We start from the raw sequence: 21,484 nt of genomic DNA, 5'->3' as shown, positions 1-21,484 counted from the left end.
ACAAACGAATCGTTGCGAGCGTCACAGAAAAGAGCATTTTTAGAACCGATTCGTTGACTTTCAAATTCAAAATCGTCCCGAAAAACGTTTTCAAACCGATTCGATGTTTTACTGCAACAAAATACTCGAAGAATGCAGGTATTAATCTTAATACTGTTCGATGTTAGTTCTATTCGCTATGGGTTTGAATAGCATTAGCGCTTAGTTAAACAGGCACTAACAAAAACATTAGGAAAGTATTATGAAACAATTCAAATTCGAATCGAATGAAAGATTCGTATGAATTGGTCATATCTCTCGTACATAAAAGTTTACATGATCTTTTGCGTACCAATTAATTATTTCTTTCAAGACCATACCGTGGAGGTAAACGCTTTTTATTTAGAGCAAAAAAATGCAACGGTTATTCATTTTTATAATTTTCTATTGCGTGCATCAGCTTTTTCCTTCTTCTCTTGTACGTTTGTCATATACTTATGGTACACTTGTTATTACAAAATGTATCTCATAAAATGTGGATGTTTAGTATTATGAAAATGGATGTTTCAGCAGTAGAGAGTGATAATGTCGTGTGGTAGAACAGCAGAAGGATATTGTTGTTGCTTTACTCGTACTATAGTGTTGAATCAACTGACTAATTTTCGTTTACGCTAAAGCAGTCTTAACACGATTGGGGATAGCACGATTTCGAATAGACCATTCGTAGGGCCGGAAGGGTTTTTTTATGGGGGGGGGGAAGCAGCATCAGCAAGCATTAGCCTGCGTGACGACTTTTCTGGGTGGTAAAGTTTCCATTTTAACCTATGGCTATTCCTAATGTATGCGATTCGTTTTATAAATGTTTTTTTCCCTTGACTCCGAGACTGGCGACACAGCTTGTGGTCCACCGATGGCCACTTTGTCTTATGAGATCTTAGATTAGCTTAGTTCCACCGGAGTGCAGTAGTTACGTATATCAGACTGTTGCGGATATGGAAACGTGCCGCGCGTAGGTCCGCGCGCAGTTCCTCCGATTTAGTTCAATATCCGTAAAAAGTCTTTCATGGGGACACGTATGCGACGGGCATTTCCGTATGTTGTTGGAAGATAAAAGTATACTTCCTCCAGTGAAACGAGGAGCTAAAGAGGATTTGTTGTGTGGTCAGATCTACCTTGTATTGCTTCCCCCTTTTCATATTACAGAGTATTCTGATGAGGTTTCCTCGCGGAGAATGGGACAGAGCAGATGGATGTCTCAAGAATAAAAGTATGTTACCGTAAACCTAAGAGTCGTTCAAAAATTGTCTACTATTTGTAAAACATGCGCGGGGATTCGAAAAAAGTTGAACCGGGCTGGCAACGAGCACCTAGCAAAGATCGTCCAATTTTGTTTAAATCGTATTATCTGTATTGTGTTTGAGCATGTTTAATTCGTTATTTCGACTGGTATCCGCCCGGAGCTGGGCCAGCCAGTACTAACTAAACGGTACAAATAGGCAGTCTTATTATTGGTTTTCTTCTTTGTATCCCTTTTTTACAGATGAAATGATTTTGCGAGCAGAATGTTCTTACATTTTCGCCTAATCTCGGTCTATTACGATTTAATTCGTATGAAAATTTGGCTATTTACTTTATTCTTTTAGTACATGAAGCTTATTGGTACGCGGGTTGGTTCCCGTTTATTTGTTTTCGACTGCCCTCCCTTGATGAGTCTGGATTGCCAAAAAAGGTTGTTATTAGTGTATTCGTTTTTAAGTGAAACTTTGTTTTACGTTTTTGTTTGAGTTCTTTTCTTAGCTGCCCATCGTTAGTGAGAAGTGTGTGTGTCTGGGGGTGGAAACACGATTGTTTCGATTGACATCTCGTAACTTATGGATGACAAACATCGCTAACTTATGCTACCCACAGCATTTTTTTTTCTTGCCTTCCCCATCACATGCGTGTCATGATCTCCTGGACCTTTTCTTTTGTGTTGCTACTTCCGTCTACCCAAATGTACTTTATATTTTATCACGCAAGTCCTACCTTGCATTTTATTTTACGTGTCCGTGTGAAACGAGGAAATATGCACACTAGATCCACATTGTTTACTTACAGCTAGCAGCACACATATAAACACTCAATTATACACGCTTACAAACATATTTTTTGCGCAATAAATTATATACAACAAGTAAGGAGCGTTTGCGGAAGGAAAAACGAGTTAAAACAGTTGTAAATTAAAACGTGATCCTTCTTGCTCCTTCAACATGTAAGTTAGTTACACTTTTAAAGTGTAAATCAACCTTACAATACGATCCCCAAGGGGGGGGTGTACATTTTGCAAACCACCAATTATTTTAATATATCCCCTTGCTGTTTGCTTCTCCGACTATGTCGCTGAGGAATTGTGTTTTTGCGAAAAATTAATCTAAACCATTGTGGCTAAATCATAAACATAAATCAGGGATACCGAAACTAGAATAAATTATAAAGATTTCGCTAAATTATAGTAAAAAAAAAATGACCTAACGATTGGAATATAATATCACGATTGGTCTGTCTCGGGTCCGCTCTCCGTAAATGAAGCCCGGAAGGAGAAGCTGAAGAGACCGGGAAGGAACAAACGACGAGGCGCTCCGCCACGTGTGTTCTAATCTCATTGTAAACCTAAACCAAAAGGGGGGTCCTACTTTAGATCGATCGCAACGGTGCCGGAATTTGTTGGTAGCGGCGGCGGGGGTAGGTCCTTTGGCCGATCGCGACTACTCGGTTTCGAGTCACGTGGAGGTAGAGCCGGTATCGGTTCCGTCGCCTGTGATTGACTGTTAGTGCGGGGCGGTGGCACTATCGGTGGCTGCTGCTGCTGCTGCTGTTGTTGATAGGGCGAGGATTGTATCACATGGTTGGCGGCTGAGCTGGAAGAGGACGAGTGTTGGGGGTACTGCCCTTGCAATTGCTGCTGCTGCTGCTGTTCGGCCGCCTGGCGCATCATACGTTTCTGGTATTCTTGCTGTTGCTTGATGAACAAACTGAGCCGACTGAGAAGGAACTGCTTGTCATGTCCCTCTAGTACGAGCTGTTGCTTTAGAACCTGCACCATGTGCCGGTTGGCAGTCGACACGGCGTAGTAGTAGTAGATGAAGAACGTCAGCACCACAAAGCACGGTATGGCGAAGCTGGCCGTACCGAAGAAGAACAGCACGTTGCGGAAGAACAGCGGCAGCTTCATGAACGCCGCAATTGCCCGATCCCAGACGGACGGGAGCCCACGGAATGGGCCGCACGAGCGTGAGGGTACGAGCTCGGCCAACGCGTACACAACCGGCACCAGGGCAACCGTGAACGAGATCAGCAGTGTCGACATGAACAGCGAGTTCGAGCGGGACGCCCGATACAGCATGGCCGAGGGGTTCGAGTTGACCAAGCAGGCAAACTTCTTGATGTAGAACATCAGGAACGTCAGAACGGCTGCGATCGCCGGCAAAAACGGCGTATAGAACGTTCCGAGCCAGCAGAGCGTCTGCGAGTAGATTACGTCGAGCACGTGTTTCGATAGCTCGAACTCCTGCTCTCCGATGAACTTGGCCACACGGGAGCTCGAGTGTCGTGCGAACAGGGCCCTCGGGAAGTTCACAAAGAACGTCACCAGAAAGTGCGTCGCAAAGTCGACGATGAACAGTTTGTAGAACTGCTGACCGACGAACGTTTCCCAGCACTGTGGAGCACCGTTTTTCTCGTCGTAGCACTGAGGGGCTGGAAGAGACGGTTGTTCCTGCCCGTCCGGCTGCTGCTCGGACTGCTGCTGTAGTAGTGTCCCGATTAGCGACATCGTTGTCGCGGTTAGGTTCGCCACAAAAGCGCCAGTTGTGTCATTCATCTCACCGGAGCTCACCAGAACGGAGGATGGTGGCGGTGTCAGAGGCACCGACTGTGTCGCATTTACCGTGGCGACCGTTTGACCCTGATCCCCGGTCGAACTGTTCATAAGCAGCATCTTCTGGGTGTCGTTCATGGGCGTGATGAGAAAGTAGAACCGACTGAGCAGCACCGCCAGTGAAGAAAGCCGCAGAAACACCGTCCGGAAGAGGCTTATTTTGATCACGAACAGTGGCGAGTACTTCTCGTATTTGACCAGATAGCTGAAGATAAGTGGAACGACCAAATTCATACACACGATCGCCAGGTAGGGCAGAAACTCGTAGAACAGCACCCGTAGTTTCTCTTCCAACGAAAACTGAGGCTGGTCGAGCGTTGCCCCCGAGTCGGTGAAGTTGTTGGTTCCGTCCGCTCCACCGGACGTTCCGTCATCGGCGAACCCGGTTTGTAGCAACGGTTGGATCGTGCTGGACAGCGAACCCGCTCCCGAGCGAGGTGAAGTCGAGAAAAACGTCGACCAGCTCAGTATGATGCTGCGGTTGCCGGAACTCGAAGGATTGTAGTTCGGTTCGAGTTTGGCCAGCGACTCGTTAAACAGCACGTATATGGTGATGGCAGCCAGCAGCAGGATTACGAAGACAATCAAGTTGATCACGATGCGTTTTGCGATTAGTTTGAGCATAAACTCGCGCGATCGGTTGTTTCGCTCGTGCTCGAACCGCTTCTGGTACAGCAGCGATTTTATTTCGTTGAACAACGCTTTATGCTTGATGTCGGCCGACTTCTGATTGTGGATACAAAAGTCCCACCCACCAAACACCAGGTTGCAGTACTGATAGAACAGACCCTCACCCTCGGCGATGCGATCCTTGAACTGGCGCACGACGGCACGCATGATCGCGACGAGTGTGATCGCGTAGTATATCGCAATGATGATCACGTACACCAGCGGTAGGTCGTAGTAAAGGATAGTGGTCGGTTCCGGATGATCCGGTACGGTGCCATCGTCCTCCATCAGCCGACTCTGGCCTGCTGCTATGGCACTCGATCCGTTGGCCGCTGCGGCCACCGCTGTCGCACTCATCTGCCGAGCCGTCTGGTACGCCCGATCCTCCATCGGGCTGTACCCGTAGATCTGGTTCGTGTACATGCCGTAAAACAGTAGCGTACCCTCCACGAATCCCGTCCCCTGGATCAGATCGAGTACGGAGAACTGTGCCGTACGGGTTACATTCTCGTAGCCTTCCGAGCAGCACTGCACGGACGTGGCGTCCGTCTCAGCGTCACACGGTAGATCGGCCGGTTCGCGCAGCACCAGATGCGGCAGGACAACAAACGCGAAGATCAGCAGAAATAGCAACAGATTGAGAAAGACGAGCCAGCGCAGGAAGAGGAAGTACGCGACCACACCCGTCCCAAAGTTACCCTCGATCGTCTTCAACGACATGCGCCACAACTCCAGCTTCGTCTGGTATTCGCCCCACTTGGAGCGAAAGCTCTGCCACGCTTTCCGCCGTCGCCACTTGATCTGCTCGAATCCTTGCAGTCGGAGTTTTGTGGCGTTCTAAAATAAAACGAAACGGAATTAACTTTTGTGTAACTCCCATACTTTGACAACCCCTAGGCTAACTTACCTGCAGTTGTGCCTTCATTTCCCGCTTCTGTGCCATCGGCACCGGCATAGATTTGATCTCCCGTATTTCCTCCCATGTTCGCTCCTCGTTGATAAGGTTCTCTGTAGGTGTGAAGGAAAAAAATACAACATTGATCATTGGACGGCATCGGATAGATGATGTTTGGAAATGCACGTGGCATGTCGGGAACTTTAGCTGCAATCGGAAACAAAGAGGCCGGCTGTCAGTTCGTTTTGTGAGCACTCCATCACTGTGATGTTCGCCAACCTTGTACACCGTACACCGATAGGTCACCGCTTACTTCCACCATTCCCGACATTCCCAGTGACACCTCGCAAAGGTTTCTATTGTGTGTGTTTTTGCCTTTCGCCTCCTACATGGGGAGGCATCTACAATCGCCTCGCTTAATTGCAGCTTGACAAAAAAGTGCATTCGATTGAGAGACAACCAGCGACCGTGACCCTCACACACCAGTGCCGGATTGTTTCGGCCCTTTGCGCGATCCGACGAACATCAATCAATTGGTTAACAGATGAACCGAGAACCTGCCGCCGGTTTCCGGACGAAACTGGCTAATTGCTACCGAACCCTTATCGCATTCGCTTTGCGCCGGGAGTCAAGTAATTTATTAAAATAGATTTGAATTCCCTAGAGTCATGTTCGTGGGATTGATATTGAGCGAATTTGAACATTAAATACTGAATTTAAAATGATTATAACGGGCTTCCGTGGTCATCTTTTACATAGTGGTGGTAATCATAAAACTCTTTCTCACGCAACATGTAGTCATACAAACGAAAAAAAAAATATCTCCATTCAACACAGACCAACTGTAAACTATCATTTTATCTATCACGTTCACAGTGTCATGTCTGTTTGTGTTTGCATCTATCTAGTGCAGAATAACCTCGAAATTGCCCAACTGTTTCGCTCAAACCTTCTCAGCGATATCGTGCTGAGACATGGTCACAAAAAAAAGAGTCCACACTGTTTATGTGACTAAGCCATGATCAGCTTCTTGGTAAGGCTTCACGAGCCAAATCCATCTGTCGGCCATTTGTAGCAGAAACAACGATGTGTCGGTGGAAGAGAAGAAAACATTGGCGAGTCAGGATCGTGTGGACCTTGTCACAAGAAGAAACATACTGCCACGGTCGTTAGCGGTTTAAGATTGGCACCTTGTTCAAAGCAGTTTACCTTCGAAGAACCTTTCGTATGTTTCTTTTCTACAATATATGGTGTTCCGGTTTCAAAATGGCATCACCTCTTTGAAGAAAGTAGAACCCTTTGTATCTTTTTAAGAGCATGAAATGTTCTAAGAAACTTCAATATGGAATGAACATTTGTATTTTAACAAACCGAAAGTACAAAGTCAGTTCATTTTAAAATGGATAAAATGATTTTGAACCGTGCTTGAACGTTTGCTCGAGTACTGTGAATTAAAAACGAACATGTTTTTGTCAATTAGTAAACATCAGACTAATTTAATTGCCATAAGGGACCCCATTTTTTATCAATCATAAAAGCGGCGCATAGAAAAAAGAAATGATGCACACTATCCGAAGACACACACACGCATCAAACGTTCCCCTTCTATCAAACCCCATGAATCATGAAGCTGTCTATCTAACGAACTCCATAAAATATATCCCCATCTGCAGCGTTGCCAATCCGCTCGTCGCCATCACACCTACGGCCGGGTTGAGATCACATGAGGTTTGAAGTCACCATATATTCGTGACACCCTCCGCCGGTCCGCTGCCCCTTTACGACAACTTTACGAGACTCACGAGACAGGAAGGGCAAGTCGGTCTCTCGTCGGGCGCGCGAATATTCTTCGATGATAATTTACAGCGCGTCGTCTATAATGAACGCATCCGCGCGGCGACTTCGTCTGGAACCTTTGCCGCACCGCCGTCTACTGGCCGTGTCTTTCGCATATGGTCGCCAGCGGTTCGTACGTTGAACTGTCGCTCTGCGAAGTTAAGTAAGCGAGCAGCGACCGGTTTTGAACTCGCGCGATGGACGATCGGAATCATGCAGAACTGTCGTGGGACAATTTTACGCACCACCACCGGCGCTGGTGCCATGACTAACGTCGCGCTCTGTCGCTTTATCTGACGAGTGGACTTTTCCTTTTTTGTCCCCCCACCTCCCATTTGCAACTTTCGAACCCCCCACTCGTCTGGGAGGTACATCATTAGCATTGAATTCAATGGTACGAGTTTTTGCTCTTTCAAAAATCACCAAACGAGCTGATAGTTCGTTGGGCCAATTTTTGACCTGTTACAAAGCTGCCGACCAAATGGCGGCGCCTAAATGCGTGCGAAGATACAATTAGTTCGCGTTGCTCCACCGCACAAATCGCCACAACAATCGGTGTGTACCGTTAGGCCACGTCCACGTTTGAATTATCACATCGGCGTCTGGCGTGAAGGTTGTGATGGTTTCGAAAAAACAGTTTTTCGCACTTCCGTTTTGGAGTTTTCCGTTCGAGGGCACGTGACGGTTTCGACGACACTCACCGGACAGGTCGGGCAGGGTGGCCACCTGCATCTCGTGGTACTGCGAACCTCGCCGGGCCACCGTCGTCGAAAAGCTCGCCCTTCGCCGGGTGCCTCCCTTGGTGTCCTGGCCTTGCGACGGCCGGACGCGTCTTGTCGTTGCTAAAACGGGAGAAATGAAGAACGGAAATATAACATTCAACATGCTTGAAGTGAAACCTCTTCCTCACGCCTGATACTTACCATTTCGCGTTTGCTTCGATGGTAGCAGGGTGGCAATCTTGGACGGATCGCGCTGCATACCCTCCAGATCGGCCGGATAGCTCTCCTGGTAGAACTCGCCGCCCGCCTCCTCCCATCCTTGCGTTTTGCTCGCCCTCGATCGGCGATCCTTACCGCCGGACATTCCGTTCACTTCGCGCCGCCAGGCACAAGACGACTTCCTCTACGGTTTAGTTCTAAATATGTCCGCTGACTGACACAAAACGGTCACTTCCCGCCTGACGGTAGTATTCTCCAGCGTCCCTAGTTGCTGGTGTGTTGCTCCAGATTCCAAAGCTCAACGACGTTTAGTTTTCTACATGAAAAAATGGAGGACGATAGAAACTGATGTCAGCCAGGTGGACACTCGATCACAATTGATTGTCGTTCGCTGGTGGGGGAGGTCTGTAACCGATGCTACTACGTGCAATCTGTCTCTTCCTCTAGTGGTAGGTAGATAAAACATTCGTGTGACGCATTCTTGAGTGGATAGCGGGTATTCGTCACCTGGGCTTCTCCCAGTTCCATTCCCCCACAACGGCGCACATAACACTCGAACGTGTCGAGCATTATCTATGAAGACGCTCTTCGAATGCATTTCCCTCTAAAGGACGAGCAGCAGCCCCAAATGGTTCTAATGTCTCGCTAATTGCCGCTTCATCACAATCAAGTATTCTACCCTTCGCTTCTTCCTAGGGGACATCGGAAGCCCCGACACATTCAAAAAGAGTGCCGTAGATAAGAACGCGGAACGACGCGACTCGAAGGCCCCCGCCCCGATTCCGGACCGTTTGCAAACGGGTTTGATGAGGTGTAAATAACTTCAATTACCAATTGACTGTCCCGTTCACAGACATGTCTGTGATAAGATAATCATCGCGGGGGCCGCTCTGATTGAAGGATTTTCCCCGTCCGAGTGGATGTTTTTCCCAACCCCCACACCGCGCCAACCTGACCAACTTTCACTTCATTGGACCGCAGCCGGCAATTTACTTGTTATCTTATCGGCCGGCATTGATCGGCACTTGGGTACGACCCGGGTGTCGAGTGCCACAATTAACCCTTAAGAGCGTCAAGCCCACGACGAAACTTGACACGAGGGGAGTGTGTAGAGGATAATTAAAAATTTCAGAGTTCAAAAGCCCATTTGATGCTCGAAAATCTCTGTCGTAGGCCACCAATAAACGTTCGGTTATCTTCAAATGAACATGCAGAAGTGCACCTTTTGCGATGACACACCACCCTTGAGAAATCATTGAACGATGATTAGTTTATTGCCTTCCAAGCTTACCCTTGATGGTGTAAATGTTTGTTGAAATGCAATGATTAATTTAACTTTATGTTTTATGTATTTTACTTTGAAGTTACTCATCGGTTTGGGTCCTATACATATACACGAAATGTGAACGCACTTGTAGAAAAATAATTATTAAAGAAATTGCATGGACATAAAAAAAAAGAAAAATATGTTTTAAACAACTTTAGACGATTAAAATGCTTACGATAAAAACCTTCGAATGTAACAGAATGAATTATTGCAATAGTACGCATATCAAGCGAGTTTTTGCTGCATTTACACAATAAAATGTAGATTATGGCTAGTTTTCAAAAATAACAAAGTCATTTGTTTACTCATAAATGTTGAAACAGAGAAGAAAGCTTAGAAAAAAAAGAAATTGAAAGAATAATGGATAAAAGTATATACAGTACGGCCAAATCACTGTAGGGATTGTGCCGAGCTAGATGAATATATAGAATAATAACACTAATGAACAATTTGATCAAAATTATAAACGAAAGAATTGCGAATACGAGGCAACGAAAAATTAAAAATGAAAACATTAGCTTATCATAGTTGGCAATGAAAACTGGAAGAGCGATGGCCCACTACTGAATCGAGATGGATCTGCATATTGGAAAAGATAGAACAAAGTAGACATTGAACAATGAAAAGGATTGAACTATGAGTCTTGTGATTGATTTTGACGAGAGTGGATAGTGAAAGTGAAGCTAATAGTTGAATTTGGAAGTTGAAAGTTGATATATTGAAATAGAGAAATGATTCGTGAAATCACGACAATCGCTTCAACACATTCTGGGCAGACCAAATCAGGAAATTGTTTTTGGGTAGTTTCGAAGGAACAACGACCTTCTCTAGTCCAATAAGACGCACTACGCCTTTACTTTCCTTCCCGACCATGGACCCAATTGCAATGGACAGGCCGTGCACGAAACGAAATTAACCTGTCGGGTGTGGACATGTGTTTCAAAAATACTTTCGTTACGGAATGGACAAGACGAAAGCCACTGTAACTAGTCAGCACAACTGACATGCGGTAAATGCTGATTTTAAAAATACTGCCCCTCTTCAACGGCGATGATAAAAGCAGTGTGTCAAGCGTTCGTCGTCGCCGTCGTCGACTCGGTGTCAAAACGCATTCGACCTTCACCCGTGCGAGGTGCGTAGAAATTCCCTTGCCTTTACTCAAGTCAAACACCCCAATTCGCTTGCCGGCATGTTACGTTCGGTATGTCTCGAAGAAGTACATTTCGCTTTCGTTCTCGCCTTTGCAGCACATGTTCCCAAAATAAATGCAAACAGGCGTGGCGTCTCGGTGGGTTCTGCACTTTGTCCCCGCCGGGTACCATGACGCCGGGCTCGTGTAAAATCTTTGACGTGGCAAGATGCACCGAGCGCCGAAGAAGGTGTTGGTGTTCACGGCCCCGAAGATCGCATGTGGGTAACTTCACCGCTTGACGGCTCCTTGTGTCTAGGGTGGGAAAATCAATAAAAATAAAACCCACCATCCATCACGCAGATCGTCGATCATCGGCCGATCATCCGGTGGAAACGATTGATCATCGGTTTCGTCTTTGGGTTTGTTAGGAGGTAAAAATTGACGTAAGCCTTTTCCTGCGCGAAGGTCGATTCCATTCAATCTCGGTTGGGTGGATTCGCACGATCTGCTTCTTGTGGGGATGCGTGGTTTCATGGTCGATGTTTTATTACGTCAAAAAAATAGAAATTGCAATGTGACCTAATCGTAGCTGAACGAAGAGCATGTTAAGCATGTGTTTCTTCTGTTTTGACATAGCTGGTAAAGGTTGTTTTATAAAATCTCTATTAGTGATACAATAAGATCCTCCTATCGACATGAAAATATCACGACTATGTAAAAAAGTATCTTAATCAACCACACAAGCAAGTTGCAAGCCACAAACCGCAACCCACAACCAGAGCCATGTTCTGGCAAAAGCTGACGTCGCATGGGAAACGTTTACGAGAATGTTTTTTTTTTTTGTTTGTTTATCGCCCAATCTCTGTGCACGTGAGGATGCTCGATGTGGGGTCGGGTCCGTGCATCGAGCACGCGTTTGTTTTTCCGATAGAAACGGAAGCAGTCTGTCGTTTCCGCTGGCTAAAAGATAAGAAATATATACAACACCACAACACGATTGTTGTTTATCAGTTGTCTGTTGCGCCGTTGACGACTGTTTAAAAATTATCTACATTCTTTCAAATAACAGAAGCTCATATTAAGAATTTTGTTATCAGACCGTTTGCCAGTAGTAAAATAGTAAAAAATATTTATACAATTACCTTCTACAACTAACTGGTCGTTTTGTAACAAGATAAGGAAAATATGCTGCCATTTTAAATTTGTTTCTGTTCCAAAAATTGATGAAATAAAAAATATCCATACCAACAAAATGCGTAACTTAATGAAACTTCGAATATGTTCGAAATAACTTTTACTCTCAAAGTGAAATGAATTGTGTGTAAGTAAATTATTATCGTTACTATGACTAATAACTTTCCTTTTTCAAGTATTTTCAAAAACCAAACCTCGTTTTTGAATGCAAGACACTTCCGAAATGTTTCCTACATTGTAAATAGTGAAAATAAAAAACCGCGAACCAATCCCAAATAACAAAACCACATGGGATTCGTTTGGAGCCGTAACTCAAAGAAATAAAGGTAACGCAGCTTCAGTTCGGCGCCTCAGAAAAGCAAACAAAAAAAAAACCTAACTGACCCGTGTTCGTCCGCGTGTTCGGGCGACCGTTAATGGAGCCATTAGCAACATACATTCGTACTCACATGCTGCTCTCCATCGGGGAGTTTGCGCTTCATTTATTTATTCGAAACAGAAGGCGCTGGCAATAAACTAAAACGCGAAACGCCGCCGATGGTGCAAGTGCGCGCAAACCCTTTTTTTCTTCTTCTTGCTGTAACACAAATCAATCGATGGCCGAAGTGCTGCACATTATTTGCGAATGTTTGTTTGGGCAAGAGGTAAAGGTATTAATGGAAAGGTGTTTGCTAAATGAGCAACATATTGAGCGCGAAGGGAAACATGGGATTACACATCGCAATTCAATAAACCGGATAACGCTGTTGATGCAACTATTAGCTGCACGGAGAAAAGTATGTGGTTTATTGGGCCTTGATTAGTTCATAACACAACAAATGAATGGTCTAGAGATTGATTGAAAAGTACCCAACAGATGATGGGTTGTTTCTTTCAACACATACATATATTGATCTGTGACGTAAAATCAATGCTTCGATTCTATTTTCTGACCTACTGGGATGCGGGGAGGCATCAATTGAGCTTCACATAGAGTTCTTCAATTCGACGAGTGCAATTTATTACCACTCAGTAGCCATGGTGACCTATCTATCCGTCATTCGTTGGTCGTAACGGTTTGTGTTGAAAATAATAACTAATTTCAAGGGGTCAAGCATATTTGCTTCGAGATGCACTTTAATAAAATTAATATAAATGGGCCCTTCAGGAAATAAGAAATGATATGATTTGCTTTCGCCAGTTTACAATCTCCAAGGGAGACGTACAATTTTCCTCATGAAAAAATCATCGCTTTTACAGAGCTCCTTTTACGTAACAGTAACTTGATTGCCGGCTCGTGAACCTTTTGCCCCATACTTTCACAGCCTACCGGTTTGGGGTTTTGTGTAGTACTTCCGGCCGCTCGTAAGGAAGTGGTAGAGCATGGCATGACGTCGGAAATTACCATCCAGCCCCGCAAGCAGCGCGGAACAGTAAAATTATAGATTACGACCAAGCACCAAAACTACGGCTACCAAGCGATACCGTGGCCTAAAGTTGGATTTTTTTCTCTCTCCCGCTAGATAATTAATGGATAGTCCATTGAAGGAAAAACGATGGCATGCCTGCATGCGCCTCCGGAGACAAGGCTGTGAAGATAGGTGGCCACAAATAAAAAAAACGCGAACCTCTTGTGGAACGCTCGATCGGTTTTGTGTTGTGAATTGTGCAATACGTTTGGGGATTTGTTTCTTATTTTTCTCCCCTGTCCGTCCGATGGGGGGTTTGCGTCGCGGTGGCCGGTTTGGTGAGGAAATCAGTGGACCATTGAAACCGTTAGCCACCGGCTGGCTGGCGGCTCCGACCAACGTGTGGACCAACGATGGGAAGGAAAGACCGGCTTGGCCGGGGGACGGTCTGAGACTCGCGAACTCGGACCGTACCTTCGAAGCGAAAGTGAACTATTTGCGGCATGTCGTTGACTTCGCCACCGGGCAGCATCGCAATGTTGAGGCGGTGTGATTGTCGAAATCATGTTAAAATCCGACCGTTGTTCGCACATAAAACACGATCGTAGTTGAACGTTGAAATGAAAAAGTTAAATTTATTAGCCACAACAATAGTACCTTCACGATTTTCGGAAACTATTGTCTTACAAATCACAGGATTTTGCTTTACAAAATTCACACATAAACCTTATGTATGTGTTGTTTACTACTTACAAAACTACAACGATTTTCGAAAAACTTACAGCTGAATTCTAAACTATAGAAAGATAAAACAAAGAAGCTTAACAATTTTTGAATCAAACGTTTCAAGTATATTTTTAAATATTAATTTTATGTTTTTGCTACTTTTAAAACCTTCGAAAGATACACTTGTACGGACTCATGACCCCACCCGCCCTTTGTTTGGTGCTTTGGGAAGTTTTTCCTTGCGAAACTTTCACCTCAATTTCCATGATGGCGCCCCAAATGGGACGGATTTTACGACAAAAAATCATACCAGTGATTTTTTTTTCTGTTATTGGAGTGAACAATGTCGACTTGTGAGGCCTTTTGCTGTGCCACGGGTTTTTTTTATGGTGTGTTTACCATTAATGACTCAGTTGCGGTCAATCCGGCACGCAATGTTTCTCTTCATGTTTATAACTCACTGTGTAACTTACAAACGTACGTCGGTCGGGACAATGTAGAACGTTGAAAATCTCTGAAGAAAAACCATTCACCTTCAACCTTGAGAAAGTATCAAACAAAATTTCATCGCCAGCATAATAGTGCCCAGAAGGAACACATTAGAGGCATCCCAAAATAGCTTCACAAAAGTGCGCGATTGTCGTCACAATTGTGTCTTCTATCTTTCACCCCTTAATATGCCACCCTTTTTTCAAATTGTGCGATGAGTGTTGCTTTTTTAAATCGCACTTGCAAACGACTGTTATTTGCTTCGATCGCACGATTCTTGCAAAAGAAACCCTTTTCTTGTCGCCATCGTTCGTGTTTGCTTACGTTGGCGGTAGTTCCCCTTCGGCCTAAGGTTTGTGCCAATTAAGATTTTCATTATTATGAGTTTTGTCTTTCACTTGCGCATCACTTGTGCCATTAATCTCGCGCCCGGCGGCGATCGGACCTACACTCGTGGTTTATGTTTTCTTCTCGTTTTCTCGTTTTGGTTTTGCAATGTCCACTTGGCGCCCTTTTACCGCGTAGTTTTGTGTATGTGTACGCGATGATATCGTGTAGGGGCTAAAAATATAGCGACACCTTTCGACGAATCCTCCTCCTGGGGTCGTCCGATCGTTGGTGATCTTTCCAATTAGAATGATTCTAATTGCACGATACATATTCCCCCCGGCTATCGAAAGTTTTCTTCCGGCAATGAGTGCTCCGGAAATGTGAGAAAAAAAACGAAGCATCCAGCTAAAGGTACGAATTGACATCTCACGGCCAGCAGCATTTTTGCATCACACGAATCACGCCGCTTGAGGGGCATCGGGGTTACTTTGGGAGGTGACATGTTGGGGGTCGGTGAAACAGATTACACGTTTGTTTTTTTTTTCTGTGGCAAATCATTCGTCACCGACCATTTCGGTGGAGTTTAGTCAGTTGCCAACGTGATCCTCGATGACAGAAAAGGGTGGAGTGGGTCCGGATCGTGACACGAATGGCGAACTATGTAAATGTCACGCCGATTTGAGAGCGGATGATGTGGAAGGTTTCTTTATGCCCGAGAGTATTTATTTATTTCAGCTGATAACAGTAACCGTTCGATTTATTCTTGAATATTCTTCAGCTTTTTAGTTCAAGCTTGCCTCAACAGACTGGAAAGCACAGATTAAAAATGGGTAGACAAAATAAAGGAAAACCCCAGCTTGTTGACGGCGATTTTTTTTAATGATTTTACATTTTGTTACGCTTAATCAAAAAGTGTTCAAATATTGTAAGCTGACTTCTAAAACATGAAATAATATGATATTTTTTAAGTAGCTTGTTTTTAGTACTTATACAACAAAACTACACCAATCAATAGTGTTTCAATCCCCAAATACTTTAGCTTTGGATACGAAATTTAGCTAATACGAGGGTTGCCTTTTAAGTTTCGGGATTTGGAAAAACTGGTGATGCAATCTGTTAATTAACAATTTTATCGTAAAGTTTGACGTTTTTGAAGTTATCCGTTCTCAGAACGTTTTGACATACGAACGCTATTTGTGTTGTTAAAAAAATGTTTAAAGTTTCAATCGACACGAGTATTTTTTGAGAGATCTTCGCTTCTTCAGGTATTGAAAAACGTTGAAATCTCAGTTTATTTTTTACGTACGGGAATTAAAAGAAGTCATTTGGTACTAGATCTACGACTATATGGCGGATGACTCATCAAATCGATGTTTTGAGTACTCAAAATTGCAGTTGTTTGAGCCGATGTGTGAGAGCTCGCATCGTCGTGGTGACGGGTGATCCGTAGAAAGCGGTTGAATTTCCTGATTTCTTCGAAGACAACTGGCAAACAAATTGTTGTGTACCACTCAGAATAGACTGTTCTGCGTTGTTCTAGAGGTTTGGTTGCGATATATCCAGTTTTTCCGAAAAAACATGCGACCATTTGCTTGGAAGTGCTTCGTGCGTGAACAACTTTGGTTGGATTCGGCTCATCTTGAAACACCCATACAGTCGATTGCAGTTAATTTACGGGCTCATTCGCGTAAATCCACGACTCACCACCTGTCACGATATTAAAGACGAGTTTTGAAGCACCGCAATTGTATTTTTCGAGCATTTCTTACGACCAATCGACACGAGTCTTTTTTTGAGAGATTGGCAAATTGTGTGGAATCCAACACCAGCAAATTTTTTTGACAGTAAAATGTTCATGCAATATTAAGTATATGCTGGTCCCAGTAATACCTAAGGTTGTCTCTATCTCACAAAAAGTCACATGATGATCTTGCAATATCAGTTCACGCACAGCATCAATTGTTTTCGGAACGATAACTGATTTTGGACGACCTTCACGAAATTAATCTTGGAGTGAACTCCGACCACGATTTAATTCTCAAAACCATCGAGAAATACTGACCATTGATGGAGCTTCATCACCAAAAGTTGAATTAAGTTCATTCATGCACTACTGCTGTGTCAATTAGCGTCGAAAGTTGCAAAAAATAATCGAACGAAAATGTCCACGACCAAATTCTACAATTTCGCGGATATTGAAACTTTAAACTTTTTTTTAACAACACAAATAGCGTTCGTATGTCAAAATGTTCTGAGTACGTATAACCTCAAAAACGTCAAACTTTAAGATAAAAATGTTAATTAACAGATTGCATCACCAGTTTTTCCAAATCCCGAAACTTAAAAGGCAACCCTCGTATTATAAATACTACTTTGAAGCTTAAAGGTTTATGATTTCTCAATAAATTATCCTCGTTTGTTCTCAATTTCATCTTTTCATAAAAAACGGGCCCACTTGTTTGGTTTCACTTGTTTGGTTTTTCCCCGTCGTCATTGAACTTATGGCCCAAAATGCATTTGCTCTTCTCTATGCCTTCCATGGTTTGTTTTGTTGGTCGTTCGCCTGAATGTGTGTTTGTTTTTTTTCGGGAAAGGAAACTCCAAAGAAAGGAAACCATCAACACGGAACGTGACGGTACAAGCCGGAAGAAGAACCTGCAGAGACTCATCCCAATCAAGAGAGATTGGCGTTGATTCAGCTACGTTCGAAAGGCACCAGGCCTAGGTGAAAGGAATACCAAGAGAAGCCTCGGCGGAAGTTTGATAGCAAAAGTGGGGATCAGTGTTTCAGTGAAAGGAAGAAACGCAGAAACACCGAACGCGCACAGCCAGCGAGAAGTGGAAAAGTGAAACAACATAATTAGACGCATTATTCATGTGCTCGAATTCAAGTTGGGCGCGGAAAAGATGTGATGAAAACGTATTCGTTAAATAGCCGGCCGGCCGGTATGCTGCGGCGTGACCTTGTCGAAAACCCGGTATGGTTTGTTTAAGTAATTCGTAAACTTTCAACCTTGGTACGGTTATAAATAAAAATAACGTATGTTGGAGAAAAGCATTAAAACAATAATAAATAAACATCGTAAAACTTTCAAGTATCGAAGGAACATAAAAATTGCGTACCACAAAACGAACACACTCATGGAAACGACGGTCAAGCCTATGCACGCGAAGGCAGCAGAATTGAGATCATCATCATTCATGGGCATTAATTTTACTCGAGTGATAGTCTCATTTAATTTTCCAGAGGAAAGCATAAAAAAAAGACCAGACGACCATCACTTCCATCGGGCGGAATTGCAAAGGGCCGAGACCGCCGTACGGGTTTGCATATTTTATTCCTCCAACGCCGCCGGGGGGAGGAAACGCCGTAAATCCGCCGATCGGTGCAGTAATACAGGAAACGGTCATTTTAGACTCATCATGGCCGGGCGCGTCGAGGTGAGACTATTTTAAGCGGACCGTCTCATCCAAAGCCGCCTGCAACTTCGCTGGGATAAGTGTGACGCCTGGTGTGTCGGTTCGGTCACACTGGCGGACTTTGCGGAGGAAACGATGGCATTTCGACATGCAGGATTGCTTTTGTTTTTCCTCTTCTTGCCAGCCAGGAATCCGCACGGGGACGGTAGTACCGACTCGAAGGGAAGTGGGCAGAGGCGGGAAGAATTTGATCCCATCATTCCCCAGTCAGCAGGGGGATTCGTAAGATCAACTTAGAGAGCGTTCCAACTTCAGCAAAGGTGACAACAAAAGAAGAACGTGATAGGGTTAAAATTAAATCTACGAGATAATAAGGATAAATTTATACAACATTCTAAGATAAACAGGGGTTGCTTAGGACAGGGGTTGCCAACATTCGGTTTCTAAAGAGTTTGCAGAAGAATGTCCGCAGTAAAATATTGTTAAAAACCAATTACTTAAAAGAAAACAATTACGGTAGCTCTTAAAATTTAATGTACTTTTTTTTTTTTTTTTTTTTTTATGTGGCACGACATCCCCTAGTGGGACAAGGCCTCTCTCCGAAGAGAGTTTGTGTGACCGAAAGTCGGTATATTATAGATCGGTGGTCAGCCGTTCGTAATACCGGGGGGTGCCAGACTCGAGATTCGATCCCACACCTGTGGTGTGGTGTTTCCTCGCGCTACCGCTGCGCCATGGGCACCCCCAATGTACTTTTCTATTTTCCGAAATTCCCTCGGAGGTCGGTGTGTACCGATCCCTGGTTTATTTATAGCTGTTGTAGCTTCGTTATCAAATAGATGGGCATTGTTATGCTATTGCCATCTACTGTTTAACCATCAAAAGTATTATTATGATGGTTTTAATGTTCACGATGAAAGACATAGATTCAGAAACTGAGAAGAATTATGAAACTTAGTTCAAGAATAGTATGAAATATAAAAAATATAGTTGTACTGTATTCATAACCGTATGCAAATGTAATAACATAAAATAAGCTAAATAGGATAAACCGTGGCTCAAAGGCCCAACAAGATTCCTCTAGAACCAATTTATTAGGAGAAAATGGCGGTCACGATCGTTACTTAAAACGCGTCCCAGCTGACATCTCTCACAATGTGGTTCAATTTACCGGCTGATTACACTCATTACATTCTACCGATGCTGAAACGGATGGCATTGTGTCCACCGCTAGACAAAACAGTGCCAAGTGTAGTGCCACGACAGCCGACAGCCCCAACCACGCGGGGGGGGAGTGGACGGCGAGTAATCTCAAGTGATAAGTACTTCTTTATTGGTCCAGCACGAGCTTAAGGAGCAAGCTGCAAACAAACAATGCGGCTATGAATCTTGCAAGTCTTCTCAAACCTAAAAATGAAGTTGTATGCTGAATTGCACCTCATACCACTGCGCTTTTGTTGGTTTCTCTTACGATTTTCGATTTCAATTGTAACAACTGCTGACCATGCATGTCAAGTACGGAGTCAGAATGCAGTACGCCACATGGTGCTCGTATGTTTCCGACGTCGTGTTGTTCTTTGAGGCCGTCTGCCTCTACGTGGCCTTTGCTTCAATGTGTAGGAACTCAACAGGATCAAAGTCCATTTGCGATTACTTGCCGTGTTCGATTCGCAAAGTGGAAATTGAATAAGAACGTGTCAAAATACCTATGGAGTATTTCATTTACAATATAGAACATATGGAGGAACCATTTTTTATTAATTTAAAAGAACTGATAGCGTAATGTCCAGGTCATCAGCTTGTCCAAACACTCATCGCATTGCTTGATACGTTATCGGACTCGGAGCAGACGAAACCCAAAAACCAGCTTATCCCCTTTTCTAACGTTCTGTTTGATAATGAACGCTATTTACCTACTGAATACATGTACCGCAATTGGAGCAGAGCGTTTCCTTAGTGCCACTTCCATGTTTCAGGTCACCCGATCTAAAACAATCCCCCATGGGGAGGGATCGTTGTGCTCTTGGCAAGATGTAACGATATTCCTCCGGTGTGTGTGCTGGGAGCTTCGTTTCTTTTTACCACCCCGACGACACAGTGTGCCACTTTTCCCGGGGAGTAGTAGAAAATAGGAAAAAACTACCAGAAAAACAGCACGACACACGACGAGGGCATGTAATTACTATCCGACGATCCGGCGCTTCCGCGTTAGGAGCGTAATTGTCCCATGCGACGACGACCCGCTTCCCGGCGACCGGTTTTCAACCCTTAACGGGGTGGAGATTATTTCTTGATAATTACAATGATTTCCATTTTGAACTGATGAAACAAGGGAAGGATAGCTCTCAACATATCTCTTGGAAAATTATAGAAATATGTTTTATCTTCTACGTTTAACAAATGCATGGAGATGGTTATCTATGTTTGGGTTCAAACATGATTCGAATGAACTTAAATAAGCTAAATGTGCATAGGTCTAAGCAAGCGTCATCGTCATGTCAACCATCAAGGCCTCCCACACCTAAAAAAGCAATATACAAAGAATAGAAACTGATTTCCTACAAAACCACTAGCGAACCAATAGCACAAGCAGGATCAACTTACCGATCGAGGATTATTAATTCGCTTGCACAAGGGAAACCTTATTGTTGTTCCCACTTGTGGTGTTGCTACTAGAACTAGTAGCACTCCTCTGGCCTCTGCGGTTACCACGATGCTGGGAAGTGGTAAAACTGCATGGCCAACACCTCCACGGGACCGGAATGTGGTCCAGCAGCCCGTTTCCGTTTCTTGTTGGGCGTGTTGCACCACCTCACCGGGACCAGTTTTCCCTTGGCTTCGGGACCTTGGATTGGACAGGGTGCTGGCTCGCCTGAAACACACCCGGCTCCACTCCGGAAGCTGATTGATTGGAGCCTAGATGTAAACCTCCTCCTTCTAGCGGGAATAACTTCCAAATACACTATTCCGCCTTCCTTGCACCACCCAATCCACACACACACACCTTTTCTAATGACTGTCCGTTGACAACATTAGCTTCTCATGAACCGGATTACTTTACCTTTCACTCACGCAAACGCTCCCCACCTGCCTGCTCGTTTCATTCTTCTAAACTTTCCGATCCGCGAGGCGAAAAACTGCATTCGCCTACTGCAATCTCGGCGCTGACAGCAGCCTGCAGCAGGAACAACACTGCTGCACCATAATGCATATGCAATTTGTGCACATTTCTTATTCTCTTA

The 21,484-nt window shown here is 44.3% G+C and overlaps 2 protein-coding genes across 2 annotated transcripts in view; both read right to left on the bottom strand.

Moving 5' to 3' along the window:
• LOC131260675 (alkaline phosphatase 4) overlaps positions 1-21,484 on the bottom strand; it is a 328,385-nt gene that overhangs the window by 92,280 nt on the left and 214,621 nt on the right. The window lies entirely within an intron of this gene.
• LOC131260670 (transmembrane channel-like protein 7) lies at positions 436-8,381 on the bottom strand. Its single transcript, XM_058262460.1, has 4 exons — positions 8,219-8,381; positions 7,997-8,137; positions 5,472-5,572; positions 436-5,401 (listed from the first exon to the last, which is right to left on the bottom strand). Exons 1-4 carry the CDS (start codon positions 8,379-8,381, stop codon positions 2,648-2,650), a joined length of 3,159 nt encoding a protein of 1,052 aa, XP_058118443.1. The 3' UTR covers positions 436-2,647.

This window comes from Anopheles coustani, chromosome 3 (genome assembly GCF_943734705.1).
Source record: "Anopheles coustani chromosome 3, idAnoCousDA_361_x.2, whole genome shotgun sequence".
Lineage (NCBI taxonomy): Eukaryota > Metazoa > Arthropoda > Insecta > Diptera > Culicidae > Anopheles > Anopheles coustani.
Note: the sequence above shows the minus strand (reverse complement) of the source record. Positions and strands in the feature narration are given on the sequence as shown.